At 35.4% G+C, this 19406-nt stretch overlaps 1 protein-coding gene and 1 long non-coding RNA gene across 11 annotated transcripts; both read left to right on the forward strand.

Moving 5' to 3' along the window:
• Positions 1-7030: 7030 nt before the first annotated feature.
• Positions 7031-8539, forward strand: LOC129304634 (uncharacterized). The gene is made up of 2 exons (XR_008591741.1): positions 7031-7215; positions 8367-8539. It is a non-coding gene; the product is annotated as an uncharacterized LOC129304634 (long non-coding RNA).
• A 2570-nt stretch (positions 8540-11109) lies between these two features.
• Positions 11110-18807, forward strand: LOC129315677 (uncharacterized). Of its 10 annotated transcripts, none has more exons than XM_054959601.1 (10): positions 11166-11304; positions 11576-11679; positions 11977-12668; positions 13370-13451; positions 13741-13816; positions 15023-15103; positions 15923-16056; positions 16864-17116; positions 17483-17546; positions 17681-18807. In XM_054959601.1, the coding sequence occupies exons 3-10, from the start codon at positions 12077-12079 to the stop codon at positions 18322-18324; spliced, it is 1926 nt and encodes a 641-aa protein (XP_054815576.1). In that variant the 5' UTR covers positions 11166-11304; positions 11576-11679; positions 11977-12076; the 3' UTR covers positions 18325-18807. The 10 variants fall into 10 exon arrangements, with proteins under 10 accessions (XP_054815640.1, XP_054815566.1, XP_054815576.1 ...); XM_054959619.1 differs by having other exon boundaries at positions 12273-12668; XM_054959637.1 differs by having other exon boundaries at positions 12504-12668.
• The last annotated feature ends 599 nt before the right edge of the window (positions 18808-19406 follow it).

The raw sequence follows: 19406 nt of genomic DNA on the forward strand, positions 1-19406 counted from the left end.
CACCTGTTCCTTCATTTCTTCATTCCTTCTTTCGTGCGTGAGCTTCGGCAGAGAGAGCATCTGTGAGCCAAATTCACCGGTGCTGGGTTTTAAGGTAAGAGTTTTTAATAGGATATTTAGGGTGTGATTTTAAGCTTTTCAAGACTAAGTAAGTGTTCTAAAAATTTTTCTTAGTCATCCTTCTTCTTTAGTTTCTGAGTTTGTAGTGGTAGAAAATTTAAGATCTGAAAGAGGGATGAATTTATGTTGAATAAATATGGTTTTTGAGGTTGTCAGTAGTATAATAAATGTTATAGAGTATAAATTTGTTAATGATCTTTGAATTTATGGCTTATGGATCAAATTCTAAACTAGATCTGAAAATATATGTTGATTTATTGAGGTTTAGATGATTATTTGGGATGAGAAATGAATTATTATGGTTATAGGATTATGATTCTAAGCTAGAGACTTAATTTTTAATTTTTGAATATTTTAGGTACGAATTTATGAAATAAAAAGAAAATTTTGATAATAGAAATTAGTTTAGAAGTTGATTTTTAGATTATTAATGTTTATTGATAATTAAAAGAGGAGTTAAAAATTATACTTAATAGTATTAACTATAGATTTGTATTAAGATTGAGATTAGGAATTATGTTATATTTTTAATTCTATTATTAGAATTATTTTATTAGTTTCAAAAATTGAAACTAATATTTATAAATAATATGTTATTTGTAGATTGTATTACTGGTGAAGATTGTGGTAAGAGAGAAATTTTAAGGAATAATTTATTGAAAAAGCCACAAGGTAACCATGCTTTTAATTTGTGATTAGTGTTACTTCATGTTAATTGGGTGATTATTGAGAAAATTATGAATTTTGTAATATTGTATAATTGTGCAATATTATTATGAATTTGTTTGATTATTGTGGGAGGTGTTGGGAGACTTGCTATTATTGTTGTATTTATGTGCCACGTGGTACGCCCCTATTGGAGCTCAATAGGTGGTTTGTAAGGGCTCGGGCTAATCTACCTTTGGCCGGGCAATTTAGTATCGAGTGAGGGCTACGGCTCGAGGTTAATGGAGGGATATAAGGATGGTTGTTTGTGTTTATTATAATATTTCTTATATTTGTTGAAATTATATTATTTTTAATTCTCACTTAGTAAGCACACACTTAACTGTTTGTATACACTATCATAAATTGGCTTCGGTTACTGGGACTTTTGAGTCTCATTATGTGGTTAACAATTTTCAAGAGAAGAGCCAAGAGTGACACGTGGAGGAGTCCCAGAGGCTTAGTGGTATAGATCCACTGTCTCTTTTGGGTATTTAATTTATGATTTATAATGTATTATATTGCCAATATTAGGGCTTTTTGTTTATTGTCAATTATATGAATATATAAATGTAATCATGCCTTTCAAACTATTTCTATTTTTGGTACAATTTGGATGACTGTAATTTTAATATTTGGTTTACTTTGGATTGGTTAAAATGGCATGATTATAAGGTCAAATAACTGGCTTGTGTTGAAAATTGATTAAATTGCTTATTTTACTTGTTGGGAGTATAAGGATGGACAAATGTGATTTAGTTTACTTGTTGGGAGTATAAGGATGGACAAATGTGATTTAGCCTAATGGCATGTGGGAGGTAAAAATTTATCTGAAATGTTATAGTGTGTGAGTTGAAGCCGATTATAAAATATTTTATATTGAAATTATTGATATAAAAATGTGTTGGGTGGCTGTAACCCAACTATGGTTGAGTTAAATTATTTAAAAAAAAAATTTTGGTGTGTTACAAATTTTGGTATCAGAGCTACATGTTTCAAATTCTTATAAATTATGAAATTGTTATACATTAACCTAGTTTATTGGCAATATACATTAGTAAATCATAATACTTCTCCATTATTTTTCTTGTCTTGAGATTAGTGTTAATTTAATTATGTGACTTCCATCCTTTAGGAGGGGAGAGATGGTGTCCAAAACTAGGAGAGGTGGCGAAATTACCGGTGATTCTATAGAGCCAATAGGAAATGACATACCTTCACTGCCACAACCGGAGTCCACACAGCAACAAATTGGGCAGGGCGAGCCCATACAGTCACAACTAAGGCAGGATGAGCCAACTATGAGGCAAATGATGGATCTACTATATAATCTTAGTGACCGTATGAAGAGACAAGAAGAAGAGTTGGCCGCTTTAAGACAATATAAGGAGAATGATAACCGAAAGGGAAATGGCCAACAAGAAGGAAGCCATACCAAGGTATTCAATGCGAGCCAATCTGCTGATGAAGGCTTACCTTCCTATTCTCACCATGAGACTAGTCCGAAGAATGTGAGTCTCCACTCTGACCAACAGACATCCACGATTACAAAGATCTGGAGTACTTTTCGTAAGTTTAATCCTCCTACTTTCGATGGAAATCTTAAGCCAGCAGTGGTTGAAGAATGGATAGATCAATTGGAGAGTATTTTTCGTATGGTTGTGTGCACTTCTAATCAAAAGGTGCAGCTGGCAATATTCCTACTACAGAAGAGTGCTAAGAAATGGTGGGAAACATTAGGACCGAAGGATGATTCCTCTCTTACTTGGGAAGATTTTAAAGTCATATTGTTCGAGAATTATTTTCCTACTGCACTGAGAGCAGAAAAGGAGGCTGAGTTTCATGCATTCCGCCAGGGTGATTTAGATGAGGATGAATTTATTGAACAATTCTCAGAATTATCTAAATACTCTACTTACCTCCAGAAACATGAAGACACGGAGTGGATGGCTGAACGATTACTAGAGAAGGCGAGGCCTGATCTAAGGGAACAGTTAGCCCCTTTTGAGATCAAGACATTCAGTGAGATGTGCAATAAGCTTCGAATAGTTTCTCGGAGGAAGAGAGAGGCTAGATTAGAAGCTGATAGAGAGAGGAGGAAAGAACCTCATGGGAAGCCCCCTATCCACACCCGACCCATTGGTGGAGTAGAGAAGAGGAGCAGTCAAATCTTTGGAGGTTTTAGAAATCAGAAGAAGAAGGGCTACTATCATAAGGGCCAGAGCTACAGAGGGAATCAGAGTGGAAGTCAAGGGTCTTATAGGAGCCCAGCTACCTTTAATCCTACTCCTAGTGCTGCTAGTAATCAAGCATGCAGTAAGTGTGGGAAGTTTCATTCTGGTGATTGTTGGGTTTGTTACATCTGTCAGAAGCCTGGTCATATTGCTAGATTCTGCTATCAAAACCAAAATAGGGGTAATGATCAGAGACCTACAGTACCAGCACGAGTGTATGCCCTCTCTGGGCCAGAGGCTGCTAACAACCCTAATGCTATCAGAGGTATAATCCAAATCCTTGATAATGATGTTTGTGCTTTGTTTGATTCGGGTGCTACACACTCTTTTGTGTCTGATGAATGTGTGAAAAGATGTAAATTGCCTGTGTGTACCTTACCTTTTGATGTGAAGATTTCTACTCCTGCTGGTTTGACTGTAAGGACTGCTAAGGCATGTCTAAATGTAGAGGTTGAGTATGAGGGTCGAAAGACCACCATAGACCTCATTTGTTTGTCTTTGTCTGGGATTGATGTTATTGTGGGGATGGATTGGTTGTCTGCAAATGGAGCTGTACTTGATTGTCAGAAAAAGAGTGTGTCACTCTCAGCTCTTACTGTAACCCCTGTGGAGTCCCAAAGTCCTATGTTGTTGTCTGCAGCTCAAGTAGAACAGTGTATAAGAAAGGGCTGTCAAGCTTTTATGATTTTCTTCTCAATCAAGGCAGAGATTGAAGAAGGTGTAGATCAGATTCCAGTAGTGAGAGAATTCCCTGACGTCTTTCCTACTGAAGTGATCGGTTTGCCTCCAGAACGAGAGGTTGAGTTCTCGATTGAACTCGTACCTGGTACGGGGCCTATTTCTAAGGCACCCTATAGGATGTCTCCATCGGAGTTAGCTGAGTTGAAGAGACAAATTGAAGAGTTGTTAGAGAAGGGGTTTATCAGACCGAGTGTATCACCATGGGGGTCACCGGTACTGTTTGTGAAAAAGAAAGATGGAAGCCTTAGATTGTGTATTGATTATAGACAATTGAATAAGGTAACTATCAAGAATAAGTACCCCTTACCTCGAATTGATGATTTGTTAGACCAATTAGTCAATTCAGCGGTGTTTTCTAAGATTGATCTAAGATCAGGGTATCATCAATTGAGGGTTAGAGCAGAGGATATCCCTAAAACTGCTTTTAGGACTAGATATAGGCACTATGAGTTCCTGGTGATGCCATTTGGGTTAACAAATGCCCCAGCTGTCTTCATGGATTATATGAATCGAATCTTCAGGCCTTATCTCGATGAATTTGTTGTAGTCTTTATTGATGACATACTTATTTATTCTCGAGATGAGGTGGACCATGTTAGACATCTTAAAATTGTTTTGGAGATATTAAGAGAGCACAAGCTCTATGCCAAGTTGAGCAAATGTGATTTTTGGCTTAAAGAAGTTAAATTTTTAGGCCATGTTGTTTCAGAAGAAAGGGTAGCAGTGGACCCTAGTAAGATAGATGCAGTGATGAAATGGGAACAACCTCGAAGTGTGACAGAAATTAGGAGTTTCTTGGGTCTTGCAGGCTACTATCGTCGTTTCATTAAGGGTTTTTCACAAATTGCAATGCCCTTGACTAAGTTGACCAGGAAAGATGCTCCATTTATTTGGACGAACGAGTGTGAAGTTGCCTTCCAGGAACTGAAAAAGAGGTTGACCACCACACCGGTGCTCACCTTACCTGTTCCAACTGCTCCTTATACCTTATATACTGATGCTTCTAAGAAAGGTTTAGGTTGTGTATTGATGCAGGAGGATCGAGTAGTGGCTTATGCCTCTCGACAGTTGAGACCTCATGAGGAAAATTACCCTACTCATGACTTGGAGCTTGCTGCTGTGGTATTTGCCTTGAAGATTTGGAGGTACTATCTTTATGGTTCTTCTTTTGAAGTCTTCAGTGATCATAAAAGTTTAAAATATTTGTTTGATCAAAAGGAGCTCAACATGAGACAGCGCAGATGGATTGAGTTTTTGAAGGATTATGACTTTGAGTTGAAGTATCATCCAGGGAAAGCTAACGTAGTCGCCGATGCTCTGAGCAGGAAGCTTGTACATACTGCTCACATGATGGTCAGAGAACATGAATTATGGAGTAGTTTTCATGCAGTAAATGTAGAAGTAGTCGAAAATCGTTTGGCTGCTCTACATATTACTGAATTTGAGAATAATTTTTGGGAAGAAATCAGAATTTCGCAGCAGAAGGATGATTATTTGAATAAGATTAGGGTAGAGATTGGGGCTGGAAAGGCTGAACATTTTGATGTGACCGATGATGATGTCGTAAGATATAAAGGTAGAGTGTGCGTGCCTAATGATGCTCGATTGAAAAATATCTTACTTGAGGAGGCTCATCAGAGTAAATATACCATTCACCCAGGAGCAACTAAGATGTATCATGACTTAAGACGTGGTTGGTGGTGGCCAAGGATGAAGAGAGATGTAACTGAACATGTAACTCGTTGTTTGACTTGTCAAAAGTCAAAATTGAGCATCAGAAACCAGCCGGGATGCTACAGTCTCTTGATATTCCAGAGTGGAAATGGGACAGCATTTCTATGGACTTCATTACAGGATTGCCTAGAACATCTTCTGGTCATGACACTATATGGGTAATCGTAGATCGACTCACCAAATCAGCTCATTTTCTGGCTACTAATATCAAGTATTCTCTCGAAAAATTAACTGAAATCTACATAAGAGAAGTGGTGAGATTGCATTGAGTGCCGACAAATATTGTATCTGATCGTGATCCGAGATTCACATCAAACTTTTGGAAGTCATTACAGGAAGCCATAGGTACTCGTCCGAGTTTTAGCACAGCTTACCACCCCCAGACCGATGGGCAAACGGAACGAACCATACAAACTCTTGAAGACATGTTAAGAGCTTGTGCCATTGAGCTTAGAGGTAATTGGGATAGTCACTTGCCATTAGCTGAATTTGCCTACAATAATAGTTTTCATTCTAGCATTCAGATGGCACCTTATGAGGCATTGTATGGAAGAAAATGTAGATCGCCACTGTGTTGGACAGAATTAAGTGAGAGAACTGTTTTGGGGCCAGACATTGTTGATGAGACTACCCAAAAGATTGCTTTAATCAAGCAAAAATTACTCACAGCTCAAAGTAGACAAAAGAGTTATGCGGATAAGAGGAGAAGACCGCTTGAGTTTGAAGTAGGTGACCATATATTTTTAAAAATCTCTCCGGTAACTGGTGTTGGAAGAGCTATTAAAGCTAAGAAGTTAACACCAAGGTTTATGGGGCCTTTTGAGATCTTAAAACGAGTTGGACCAGTAGCGTACCAAGTAGCATTACCACCCCAAATTGCTGGAATACACAACGTATTCCATGTGTCACAACTGAAAAAGTATCAACCAGATCCTTCCCATATAATTGAACCCGAGAAAATTGAACTCAGGGAGAATTTGACATTCAGAGCTGAACCAGAAAGGATTATGGATTATAAGGACAAGCAATTAAGAAATAAGACCATTAGATTGGTTAAAGTAATCTGGAAGAGCACAACTCCAGGTGATGTTACGTGGGAGACCGAGGACAGTATGCGACGTGATTATCCTCATCTTTTTGATTAAGTGAGTAGTTAATAGTTATTAATTTTAAATTTTGAGGACAAAATTTCTAAAAGGAGGGGAGAATTGTAACATCCCAATTTAAATTTTAATAGTTAATTTGGGTTAATAAAAATTTTGAAAAGTATTATTAAATTATTATTATAAAAAAAAAGGTATGCAAAAAAAAATAAAATAAAATAAAAAAATAATAAAAAAATAAATAAAAATAAATAAAAAAATAAAAAAATAATAATAAATAAAAAAATAAAATATTATTAAATTATTATTATTATAATAATAAAAAGAAAGAAAGGAAAAGAAAGGAAGAAGAAGAAGAAAACGAATTTGCTTCGTCCGCCGCCTCAACAGTAACAATAATAAAATAATAATAAAAAGAAAAGAAGAAGAAGAGAGAGAAAATAATTAAAAAAAATGTGGGACCCACTGAATTTTTATAAAAACTCACCTGTTCCTTCATTTCTTCATTCCTTCTTTCGTGCGTGAGCTTCGGCAGAGAGAGCATCTGTGAGCCAAATTCACCGGTGCTGGGTTTTAAGGTAAGAGTTTTTAATAGGATATTTAGGGTGTGATTTTAAGCTTTTCAAGACTAAGTAAGTGTTCTAAAAATTTTTCTTAGTCATCCTTCTTCTTTAGTTTCTGAGTTTGTAGTGGTAGAAAATTTAAGATCTGAAAGAGGGATGAATTTATGTTGAATAAATATGGTTTTTGAGGTTGTCAGTAGTATAATAAATGTTATAGAGTATAAATTTGTTAATGATCTTTGAATTTATGGCTTATGGATCAAATTCTAAACTAGATCTGAAAATATATGTTGATTTATTGAGGTTTAGATGATTATTTGGGATGAGAAATGAATTATTATGGTTATAGGATTATGATTCTAAGCTAGAGACTTAATTTTTAATTTTTGAGTATTTTAGGTACGAATTTATGAAATAAAAAGAAAATTTTGATAATAGAAATTAGTTTAGAAGTTGATTTTTAGATTATTAATGTTTATTGATAATTAAAAGAGGAGTTAAAAATTATACTTAATAGTATTAACTATAGATTTGTATTAAGATTGAGATTAGGAATTATGTTATATTTTTAATTCTATTATTAGAATTATTTTATTAGTTTCAAAAATTGAAACTAATATTTATAAATAATATGTTATTTGTAGATTGTATTACTGGTGAAGATTGTGGTGAGAGAGAAATTTTAAGGAATAATTTATTGAAAAAGCCACAAGGTAACCATGCTTTTAATTTGTGATTAGTGTTACTTCATGTTAATTGGGTGATTATTGAGAAAATTATGAATTTTGTAATATTGTATAATTGTGCAATATTATTATGAATTTGTTTGATTATTGTGGGAGGTGTTGGGAGACTTGCTATTATTGTTGTATTTATGTGCCACGTGGTACGCCCCTATTGGAGCTCAATAGGTGGTTTGTAAGGGCTCGGGCTAATCTACCTTTGGCCGGGCAATTTAGTACCGAGTGAGGGCTACGGCTCGAGGTTAATGGAGGGATATAAGGATGGTTGTTTGTGTTTATTATAATATTTCTTATATTTGTTGGAATTATATTATTTTTAATTCTCACTTAGTAAGCACACACTTAACTGTTTGTATACACTATCATAAATTGGCTTCGGTTACTGGGACTTTTGAGTCTCATTATGTGGTTAACAATTTTCAGGAGAAGAGCCAAGAGTGACACGTGGAGGAGTCCCAGAGGCTTAGTGGTATAGATCCACTGTCTCTTTTGGGTATTTAATTTATGATTTATAATGTATTATATTGCCAATATTAGGGCTTTTTGTTTATTGTCAATTATATGAATATATAAATGTAATCATGCCTTTCAAACTATTTCTATTTTTGGTACAATTTGGATGACTGTAATTTTAATATTTGGTTTACTTTGGATTGGTTAAAATGGCATGATTATAAGGTCAAATAACTGGCTTGTGTTGAAAATTGATTAAATTGCTTATTTTACTTGTTGGGAGTATAAGGATGGACAAATGTGATTTAGTTTACTTGTTGGGAGTATAAGGATGGACAAATGTGATTTAGCCTAATGGCATGTGGGAGGTAAAAATTTATCTGAAATGTTATAGTGTGTGAGTTGAAGCCGATTATAAAATATTTTATATTGAAATTATTGATATAAAAATGTGTTGGGTGGCTGTAACCCAACTATGGTTGAGTTAAATTATTTAAAAAAAAATTTTGGTGTGTTACAACGGAGGGAGATGCAAGGGTTTCAGATGAAGATTGAAGAAGAAGGCGACAAAGTACATACTTGAAAGATGCAAATTACTTATTTTTTGATTTCTTCTTGCAAGTCCTTTTAGTCTCCTTTAACTTCAGCCTTCCTTTTTAGTTAGATCAACTCCCCAGAGCTATGAAAGCATGAATGAGAAGGTGATAAGGCTTGGGCATTGGCGAAGTTGGTGAGAGAGAGGAGTGAAAAAAAGAGACGCTAAGGTTCTTTTATTTGGGAAATGAGAATTTGCAAATATGTGACGCAAGGGGGGAGCTAATGGATTTGGCTTTACATATGATTTTTTGGATTGATTTTTTTGGCCAAATTTTAGACCGACTCAATCTAATAGACTTTTTAATAAGAATAATATATACGGGCGAGAACAGGTAGTCTGAAGGTCTACTCGTAGCCTGCCTCACCCATATTTTTTCTAGCCTACCCATTTTTATTTTTGGGTAGGTTTGGGCTAGCCTAAATTAGCCAAACACAAGCGGGTGTGGGCGAGTTTACTGGTTCACAAGTCACTTGCTCACCCCTACCTAAAACACTAAGTTAAACCACTATTAAGTATTAGTTATAAGCATATAAACTACCATTAAGTACTTGTCTAGAGTCGTCTAGAGGATAATTATCCTTAGTGAGATCTGTTTAAAGCCCATAAAAGGGATGAGGTTCAAATTCAAATTTCAAACAATCAAAATAAAAGGCTTTTTAGTAGGCAATTTTTAAATAAATAATTATTCATTTTTGCAAAAATAATAAGATAAAAAGTATCCCAATACTGCCTTAACTTGCGTGTAGGGGGCAAATTAGTTGTTTTCAATTATAACTACCCTGCGTTGGCCTATCTCGTGCACGTAAGCTCACTTCTCCTCCAAGCCCTTTAATTAGCCACTTTCACTTCCTGGTACTCATACCCTTGGAGCTTCTCTTGTGTGAGCAATGTAGGATTTATCATTTTGACAGACCACTCTCAACTATTACAACATTTTTGGCAAAGACTTTGTGCTTGTATATGTTCGAACATTTGGGGAAAAGTGCAAAATCATCTACTGATAAAAAAAAACTATCCCTAACAAAGATATTGTATTCTCTTACACCCAAGACATGATCAATGATCCTAATCTTCAATCACAACTGAACATCTTATCTTTGGGCCATGATAGATCTTAAGCCAGATGGCATTTTCCTAAATTAGGCTAGGTAAGACTTGACATAGATGGCTCAGTTAACATTGAGAGCCTTGTTGCTTGTGGAAGTCTCATTCATGATGATCAAAGAATTTGTCTAAAAGGCTTTTCCAAACATTTTGGAGATCGTGCACACTCATTCAGCATGAATTTGCCCAATCACCTCTTGTCTAATACTATCAATCAAATTAGGGATCATGTCATAAGAGACTAGACGATCATTTTGGATCACATAGTTGGAGAAGTTAATAACAATATAGATTGGCTTACTCACTAGGCATCTAAAATGACATGATTCTTGTCACTTTGCACAATGTTTATGTGGCCTTTTTATTCTTACACACACATATTAAAATATAAAACTATGAAAGGAGCAAAAGGATAAAAATACAGAGGATGACAACCAAAATCATCAAATTCTCCCATGCTTTTCTTTGGCGCCTACTCTATCAATGTATTAGAAAGAAAATATGCAAACATTCTCCAAATCATACCAAATATGTTTAATAGTTCTAAATTGTTTTTCGGAAAATTACTTCTAATTAAACCTGATAACATTTGAATTTTATTCAATGACATATTTAAAAAAAAAAGCCAAAATCGCTCTGTTAGTTACATGTAAATCATGTTCCTCACATGTCATAGATTTGTGTCTTTCAATATAAGTTGTTTTGTTTAAAGTTTAATATATATTACACACATATTGGCAATCAATAGTTTACTATATATTATTATTGATGAAGATGCATGGTATAGAATTTGAGACTAGTCATATTATTTTTTAACAAAAAATTCTGTCCAATATATTCTGTTCCACTGATTGTATTAAATTAATTTATTAATTATTAATATTGATTTTGATTTTGTTGGGAAAATTATTGATATTGATTTTCGGACATTTTTTTAAAGAAAATTTATTCTGAATTATAATTATAAGTTTTTAAAAATATCGCGCTTGCGGCTCAGGATCTCAATGGCGATCTGGGAAAAGCTAACAGTGATAACGACACAAAACGTGTTTTGGTTTGGCACCCAAAAGAAATCAAGTCAAACTAACGGGATTCCGTCTAGGGTTTCTGCTTCTCGGCTTTCTGTGTTGGTTTCCGTGCTGTGGAATTCCTGCCATGCCAGAGGACGCCGGAGCAACCTCCAAGAACTAGTCGATTCCTTTCGAGGTTGGTTTTTCTCTCGTTCATTTCTCCGATTTCTTTTACTATGCACACTGAGCTATGCGTGTTGATATCTCATACTTCAAGGATGAAATCAGGATTAACTATGCTCGTTTTCTTATTATTTCTATCATTTGCTGATAATTGAGCTTAGTGTTGGCTACTAGACATGCTCATATGGTAGTTCTGCTATTGCTCTTATATCTTACTCGACCATTTATTGTTAAATTTTTGTTTCTCGTCTTCAATTTTCATGTTGTGTGTTGTGAGGTTTCAGATTAATTTACGGAATTCCATAATTCATGCTACACCCGCATTGCCGGTGTCTTCTTTGTTCATGCAGTTGCCACGGATCTTTAGCTGAAATGCTGGATTTCTATGGTATATTTTCTGGTCGCTTTGATAATATCAACATCCGCATCTTACTTCTCTCAAGGAAACAAGTAGATTTTCACGTTTTCTTTTGAAATTTGAAGTTGTGGAGTATTTTGAATATTTAAATATTTATAAACTGCCCAACTTTTGAGTATAATCACGCTGAGCTAGCATTTATCGTTTGTTGCTTGATATTTTAAATTTATTTTGGCAATTTTGTTTTATTGCCGGAACCTTTTTGTAGACATCTTTTCTCGTTGATTTACTAGTCTCATTTCACTAAAATCTGGTCAACTTTTGCAGCCCCTTAACGGTGGTTCTCTTGTCAAAGTTGATATTAAAACTGTTTCTGTGGTTTTCCTGGTGAAGTTGCTGTCGGATAGAGTTCTTACATCTTTTAGATATGGAAGATGAGGATTTAAATAAACTTCCATCCATAGTTGATTCTGTTTCTGAAAGTGAAAAGAGCAAAACCCAATTTGGGTACAGTAGCATTGATTCTCAATCTAACAATTCTGAGCATAAAGAAGACATTCTAAGTGGGGAAAGTGTGGAACACAAAGGTGATGTTGATTTTGAACATACTTGCTGCATGTCAGGTGCAAACCTCGTAGAAGTTCATGTTGACAATCACGCACTAATGGAAACTGAAGATACTGTTAGCTTTCCTGTATCTATTAATACTGGCTGTAAGCATGAGAACAAAGAAAAGTTTAGTGATATGGGCACTCAACCCAGTGATATTTTGGACAAAGACAATGAGATGGAAAATAGAAAGCTGTGCCAGACTGAGAATTTTATTCAGCCTGACAGTGCTCATTGCTTTCCAGAAGCGAAGCATGGTGAGGATTTAGAAGATGGTCAATCTGCCTTGCAGGTGAATTTTGAGTTGACTGAAACTGTCATAGTCTCTGAAGAACCGAAATGTTCAAGCCCAGGAGCAATTGGTGAGAATGGTTTCCAAGCTCTCAGGGATGGAAGTCCCAATACAAGTTGTATCCTTTATTGAATTTAGCAACTTATTGTTGTTTTGTATACTTTCTTCAAGCCTGTATTACTTCATAGGTTGCAAACTGATTTCTACTGTGTAGAAAGTCCTGCATATATCCAAAGGGGTTAGCTTTAGTTGTTAAGAGAGGATATTATTTCTCTTTAGCAACCTGGATTCAATATCTCCTTGAAGCACTTTGGAATTGAAATCCTAAACACACAATGCTGACTGTTCTATCAAAAAAGATAAAGAAAACTTCTGCGTAATAAACACTTTTTTAGTTTTTAGTGGGATAACGGGGGTTTAAAAGATTCTGTCCGTGCTATGTGCCACAGCTAGTATTCATGTGATCAAGCACAATATTATAAATTTACTTTCTTTGTGGGCAGAGTCATTCAAAATATTCATAAATTGTGATGATATACTTGGTGGACAAATTCAGTTCTCTCCCCTTTCAGAATGAGAAGTTTTTTCTTCCAAGTTTTATTTGTACCAGTGTAATGGGTAAATTTGGATTCAAATAATATTTTGTGTGATATCTTCAATTAATTTTTTTATTGTTTAAATTTTTATCAAATTTGCTACTGTATATTTAGTTTTTCTGCCTTAACTTCCTTTCATGCATTTGTTCACCATCATACATGTCCAAGTCTCCAACCAAAACATATTATATGATATCAAAGTGTTCTCCTTTATGACACGCAGCTCAAGTGGGTGCTAAAAGAGCCCGCGTCACTATAGATGAACGTCAACCTTCAGTGCATGTTGTCTATAATTCCCTAACAAGGTTAGTGTTAGTGCTATTCTTGTCTTTGAACTGATAAGTAAAGTTGTGTAAAACTACAATGGGACATGACTCATGTTTTTGCCAATATAAGAGTGGAACACACATTAATTTACAGTGTGTGATTTTAGTTAAGGGTGGGAGGGATGAAAAAAAAGAGAGGAGAATAATAAGAAAAAATGTGCATAATAATTTTTTTCTGACAAAAATCATGATGATGCATGCTCGTTTTGTTGGTTAATATACATATTTACAATGTTAGTATTTTGATATTTTTGCGTTCTGTTTTCAGAGCTAGTAAACGAAAGCTTGAGGGACTACTACAGCAATGGTCAGAATGGCATGCTCAGCATGTTTCTTTATCCAAGGTATAGATAATTGGATTTCTCTTTAAAGGAAGAAGAATGGTGCTAACAATTATGAGTAATAAGAGGATGAGAGTAAGTGGCCCTACAAGAAAAGATGAAGAAAAAGGGAATATGGAGTTTTTTAGTCAAAGGAGTAATGAATGAAATAAACTTGGAGCGTGTACATGTGCTGTGGTTGAACAGTAATCCAAACAATATTTACTTTGTCATTAAGGATTAACAAATTCAAATTCAGGCTTAAATATCTTTTGAAACCATAGGACCGCTTCCAGTGAGAGTGCTTTCAAAATCAACCTTGAAGCTTGTTTTGATGTCTGTTAATAGTTTTTACTGAGGGGTGAGGTGATGATCAATGTGTATTGGTCTTCAGATACAAATCCCTGATGAAATGCAATAATCTGACAAGTAATTGGCTTTTTGAATCTACGGGATGAATTCTTCATGGTTCAACTTCAACCTGAAGTGGTCTTGGTGAGATATGAGTTATGGAAAGGAATCTGCTAAGATCTACTCCTCATTTGTGTTGGAAGTGAATTTTTTTCTTCTTTCCCTTTGCATGTTGACAAATCAGAAAGGACTACTTGGCCAAAAGTTTATTATTGGATTTAGATATGGGTCTAATAGTTCTGTAAAAACTGACCTTTTCAACAACTTCATTGATCTAGAAAGGGGAGGATCCTTGAATATTTGGTGTACTGGCAGGGATATGAAAGGCTATTATATTATATTTTCTAGTATAAAAGTCATCGGCTGCAGAAAGTAGTATTCTTAGCCGCATAATGGTGCTCAGCTGATGGTTATTTTAGAGAGATTTCTTTGTTGGACATTTAGTTTGACTGGCTAGCTTTGCTTAATTGATGTATTTGACATTGTTTTTTTGCCTAGCTTTTATTAGACTCTATCTCATCCTCTAGTCTTGTTCTGTTGTCACTATCTTCTATTGTCCCCTGATAATATGTCTTCTTTTATCAAAAAATGGAAGGTTTTGCTCCTAGGTTTAGATTTCTGTGTTTTTTGATTGAAAACGTCTTGTTAAATTCTTGCATAGATCCTCCTTGAGGTTCCCTTTTTCTGGAGCTTGTAAGTGAAAGTTCTTGAAAAAAATGCTATATTCTGGTCATATATTTTGTTGTTAACAAATACAGTTCTTCCTATTCAGGTTTTCCAAAGAATTATTAGAGGCTTACAATATGTCTCTCTGTTCAGGATCCTGATGAAGTGTTTGAATGTGGTGAGGAGACATTCTTTCCCGCTCTTCAGATTGGCATGGAAAAGGCACCTGCAGTGGTGAGTTTCATGAATGATAGGTGAATTTGCAAACCTGCAGATTGAGAGGTCTCAATTCTGCTTTTTGTGTCGAGTCTGGATTGTTTGGTTTCTTTCGTTGTTTTATCCTTAATGGTGTTCCCTGAATAGGCTTTACTTGTTGTCATCAATTGTAGTTGGATGTATAGTTTCTGCGGCACCTGCTTGTCATTCCAGTTTGTTTTGACTTTGCCAAAGCCATACTTAATGAGTTTTTCTATCAAAAGCTTAACCTGCCTACTAAATCTAACGAGCATGAGTTCAGATGATCCAACATATATAAGTGAGCTTGCGGATTAGAAAATTCTGTTGCAGCATCCAGTCGATGAATTATATATTTTAGAAGTTAGTATATTTGTGAGTTTTATTTGAAAAGCCAAAGGGGCTGCTGTCTTGTATTTTATAGATCACTGATTTTACTATATCTTTCCTTTCAAGTAATTGAAAGTCACATTCAATTGAGCATACAACAATTTACTTTTCAGCAAGTATATTGCACATAAAATTACTTTGTTCAATGCATGGAAAACATGCTTATTTATGTGGTTATGAGGTTATTGGTTTTTCTTATTTCTCCTTATATTTGCTCTCTCTTTTATTTTCATTTAATTTAGGCTTGTGCTTTAAAGGCAAATCTTGGCTAGTGGGTTTCTTGTGGTATTAATGATGCCTTTTTCCATGTTATCCTTGCTCTTCTGTGTTGCATCATGAAGATTCAAGATTCATTGTGGCAGGACTATATATCCTATAAGTTCGTTGTTATCGATTTCAGATATATTACCTTTCTCTTTTTTATTGCAGTCGTTTTGGATGGATAACCAAACAACAAAGGAGCAGAAATGTTTCACTCCTGTAGATGGTAATTCCGTGCCTTTGTATGATCGTGGATATGCTTTAGGTTTGACTTCAGCAGATGGTGCAAGTAATGTTGATGGGTATTTGCTGTACTCTTGCTTTGTGTTATTTTAGATGACATGTGATGTTGTTCCTTGAAGAGATACATCTAATCAAAGTTATTATGTCTGAACTCCTCAACAAAATAGTATAAGCAAAAGAAAATCGATACTTTAAAAATGCTAGGTAGGTCATTTAGATTCACGTGAACAATAACTCCTAAATCTGATTCTCTGTGCCATGTTCTCCTTGTAGTCTTCCCTTAAACACACACAGTCACTGACCTGCAGCTAATGTTATTTGGGTGTATTGCATATGTTCATATCCTTTCCTGACTTAGAAGGAACTTGGCTCAAAATCTGTCAGAGAGTGTCTTTTTTTGGGTACTCTGAACATCAAAAGGGTCGTAGGTGTTACTCTCCTCACCTAAAAGTTCTATGCCCCTATGGATATTTCCTTCCAAACACTTTGTACGTTGTTAATCGAAAAGCCTCTAGTGTTTGAGGATAATGCCTATGTTAACCATGAATTCAAATTAACAGCATGAAGAAGGTAGCAGGATAATAGTAAGAGAAGGTGAGTGCGAAGGTTGGAAATTAGAGGGTTATGAGCTCTTCTCTAGATCCCTTAGGATAGGATAGGATTTCCTGGACCTTCTGTTTCTGATGTTTTTCTTTTATCTGTCGCTTATTGTAAAGACTGTGCCATTCCAATTTTCATTATTGTATCTTCTGTCAGTTAATTAAGTATTTCTTATATTATTATATTCTTTAAAAACAGATTTCCTTTTTTTTTGGGAAAAACAAAATAAATTTCCTTATTTCATCTGGTTTGTTCAAAATGTAAAGGGGTCTAGAGATCATTGGTGATGCTCCCCGGTGTTTTAATTGTGGTGCCTATGATCATTCTTTGAGAGAATGTCCACGGCCCCGTGATACTGCTGCTGTCAATGTTGCTCGTAAGCAACACAAGTCTAAGAAGAACCAGAATCCTGCTTCCCGGAATCCAACTCGATATTATCAGAATCCTCCTCCTGGAAAATATGATGGTTTGAGGCCAGGTGCTCTTGATACTGAAACACGTCAACTCTTGGGTTTGGGGGTAAGAGCAGTTGTTATTCAAAATGATGTTTTGATATTGGCTATAATTATTAATTTTCATTTTAACAGATATCTTTGTAGTGTAACCCCGTTTCCATCTTTCAAAGATGACCTAGCATTGATTGGCGTTCTCAATGGTTTTTTTTGCATCATTTTACTACTTGCAGTTGGTTTGAGGGTTTTAACAATAAGCTGCAATGTTATCTTATTGTTTTCTGATTCTCCTTTTGATTTTGGAAGATCAAGATGGAAATTGTATTTATAGCTTGTCTAGTTTTGCTTTTGACTGTAGGATGGAAACTTTTGAGGTTGTAGCAGAATTCAACTCTCTCTGTGATATTAGAGATTTTTTTCCCCTTTTATGCAGGTACTTGATCCGCCCCCTTGGCTTAACAGAATGCGAGAAATTGGATACCCACCCGGATATTTAGGTGAATTACCACATTTAATAGAAGGCTAAATCCTGTATTTCCTGTGTCCTTATATAAAACTAAGTCCTACTGTCTGCAGTTTACCTTTTGAACTTGTCAAAGTTATACTCCTAATTATTGTTTTGGAATTCTAGATGTGGACGATGAGAATCAGCCATCAGGCATTACCATATATGGTGAAGAAGAAATCAGAGAACAGGAGGATGGGGAAATTATGGAGGCAGATTACTCAAAGTCAAAAACAAAAATGACTGTCGAATTTCCAGGAATAAATGCGCCCATTCCAGAAAATGCAGATGAAAGACTGTGGGCTGCTGGACCTTCAAGCTCAGATACTTTCAGAAACCGGCCTCAGCACAGATCATCAAACTCTAGTACAGATTATGTCAGCAGAGGATATTATCGTGAGCGGAAGTCGTCAATGGATTTCAGGGATGACGGCCCTCCAGGGGACCCAGGATATGGCTCATCCATGTATAGTTTTCATCCAAGGTACAGTAAATATGATGACGAATACAATACAGGAAGCCCTACCTTGGGGAGGTCTCAGTCAGAGAGAAGTTGGAGAAGTCCTTTGCGTGATGAAGGATCCTCAAACCCTTCCTCCTTTAGTTCTTTTCACTACTCTCACTATTCACACACACACAGGCTTCTTTCACCTCGCGATCATGATTCAGGCAGACCTAATTACTGGACTGAAAGCCTGAATGACAGAGACCCAGGTCGTTCTCGAATGAAGGATACATCAGAAGGCCGCCACTATCGCAGCTGGAGGTAAAAGTGGTAATAATGGTAGTTTGTGGAGATACAGTTTCGTCCACTTAAAGTTGAACTTACCTCTAACCCTTGCCAATTAGGATTAGGGTCTGTACAGAGTTCTAGAGAAGTTGGCATGTTTTAGGCTTTAGCCCTTCCTGCTGGCCTTTCTCAAATAATAGTGTGATATTTTACTGCCCAAATATTTTTTTATCATTAGCTCCATTATGAAGGGTTGAAGCATCTTTGCTCCGTTCCCCCCCTTTGTCTTAACTTGTGTGTTTGATTGTAAGATTGTTAGCTGTTATCATTTGCAGCTTGTTTACAATCTTTGGCTCGAGAGTGACTTAGTCTATCAGGAATTGGCCGTTAGAAAAGCGATTTAGTTCGTGAAACCAAACACGCTACTAGTATTAGTATTAGTATTAATACTTTCATATAGTTCTTGGTGTTAGATATTCAGATATATGATATTTAGAATGTCGTCACTTGTCATTTGATATTATGTGATGATTTGGAGTAGAAATTCTTTAGCTCTTCAGTGTCTGACAAGTAAATGCATTTTAGATGTTGCATCCAGCAGGCAGGGTTCATTAAATACAAATGAACTTTTTCCAAATGCAAAACTCAGTTGTTCTTGCAAAATAGACTTTCAAGTGTACTTTACATTTGGTAAACTGAGATAATAAATAAAACCATGCATCAGTAAATTTTCTGATAGTCCATTTAAGCCTTCAAAAATTGTGTCCATACATGTACCAAGTGTGTTTAGCATGTAAATGAATTATTACTTTTTGTTTTTATACGCCACTTTAACATTTAGGGGATACACACTTTTATGAGTTTGAGATAGTGTTTGGAAGAATTAAATTTCTTCAATTCACTTGTATTTGCTCGCGCATATTTTTGAGCAAATTCTATAATTTTTTTTTTGGTACTTATACGAGTTTATTTTTCATTACAAGCACGTGCAGAAGCAACAAGTAATACAAGACTCTTGTTTAATTTTAATTTTTTTTCTTAAACTGAAATAGCGTTAATTGCTCAAGTGCATATTCTTTTTTCAGTTAAAATATTTTTCAGTTAATTTTAATTTTTCTTGTG

This window comes from Prosopis cineraria, unplaced genomic scaffold, assembly GCF_029017545.1.
Source record: "Prosopis cineraria cultivar Desert tree isolate PC_DT_omini unplaced genomic scaffold, ASM2901754v1 PC1, whole genome shotgun sequence".
Classification (NCBI taxonomy): Eukaryota; Viridiplantae; Streptophyta; class Magnoliopsida; order Fabales; family Fabaceae; genus Prosopis; species Prosopis cineraria.

What these genes read in the sequence shown, in the direction of transcription:
- LOC129315677 (XM_054959591.1), top strand. Translation starts at nt 12,077, where the DNA reads ATGGAAGATGAGGATTTAAATAAACTTCCATCCATAGTTGATTCTGTT. An exon ending in GTCAACTCTTGGGTTTGGGG is followed by an intron (nt 17,117 to 17,482) that starts GTAAGAGCAGTT and finishes CCTTTTATGCAG; the next exon opens with GTACTTGATCCGCCCCCTTG. An exon ending in ATACCCACCCGGATATTTAG is followed by an intron (nt 17,547 to 17,680) that starts GTGAATTACCAC and finishes TTGGAATTCTAG; the next exon opens with ATGTGGACGATGAGAATCAG.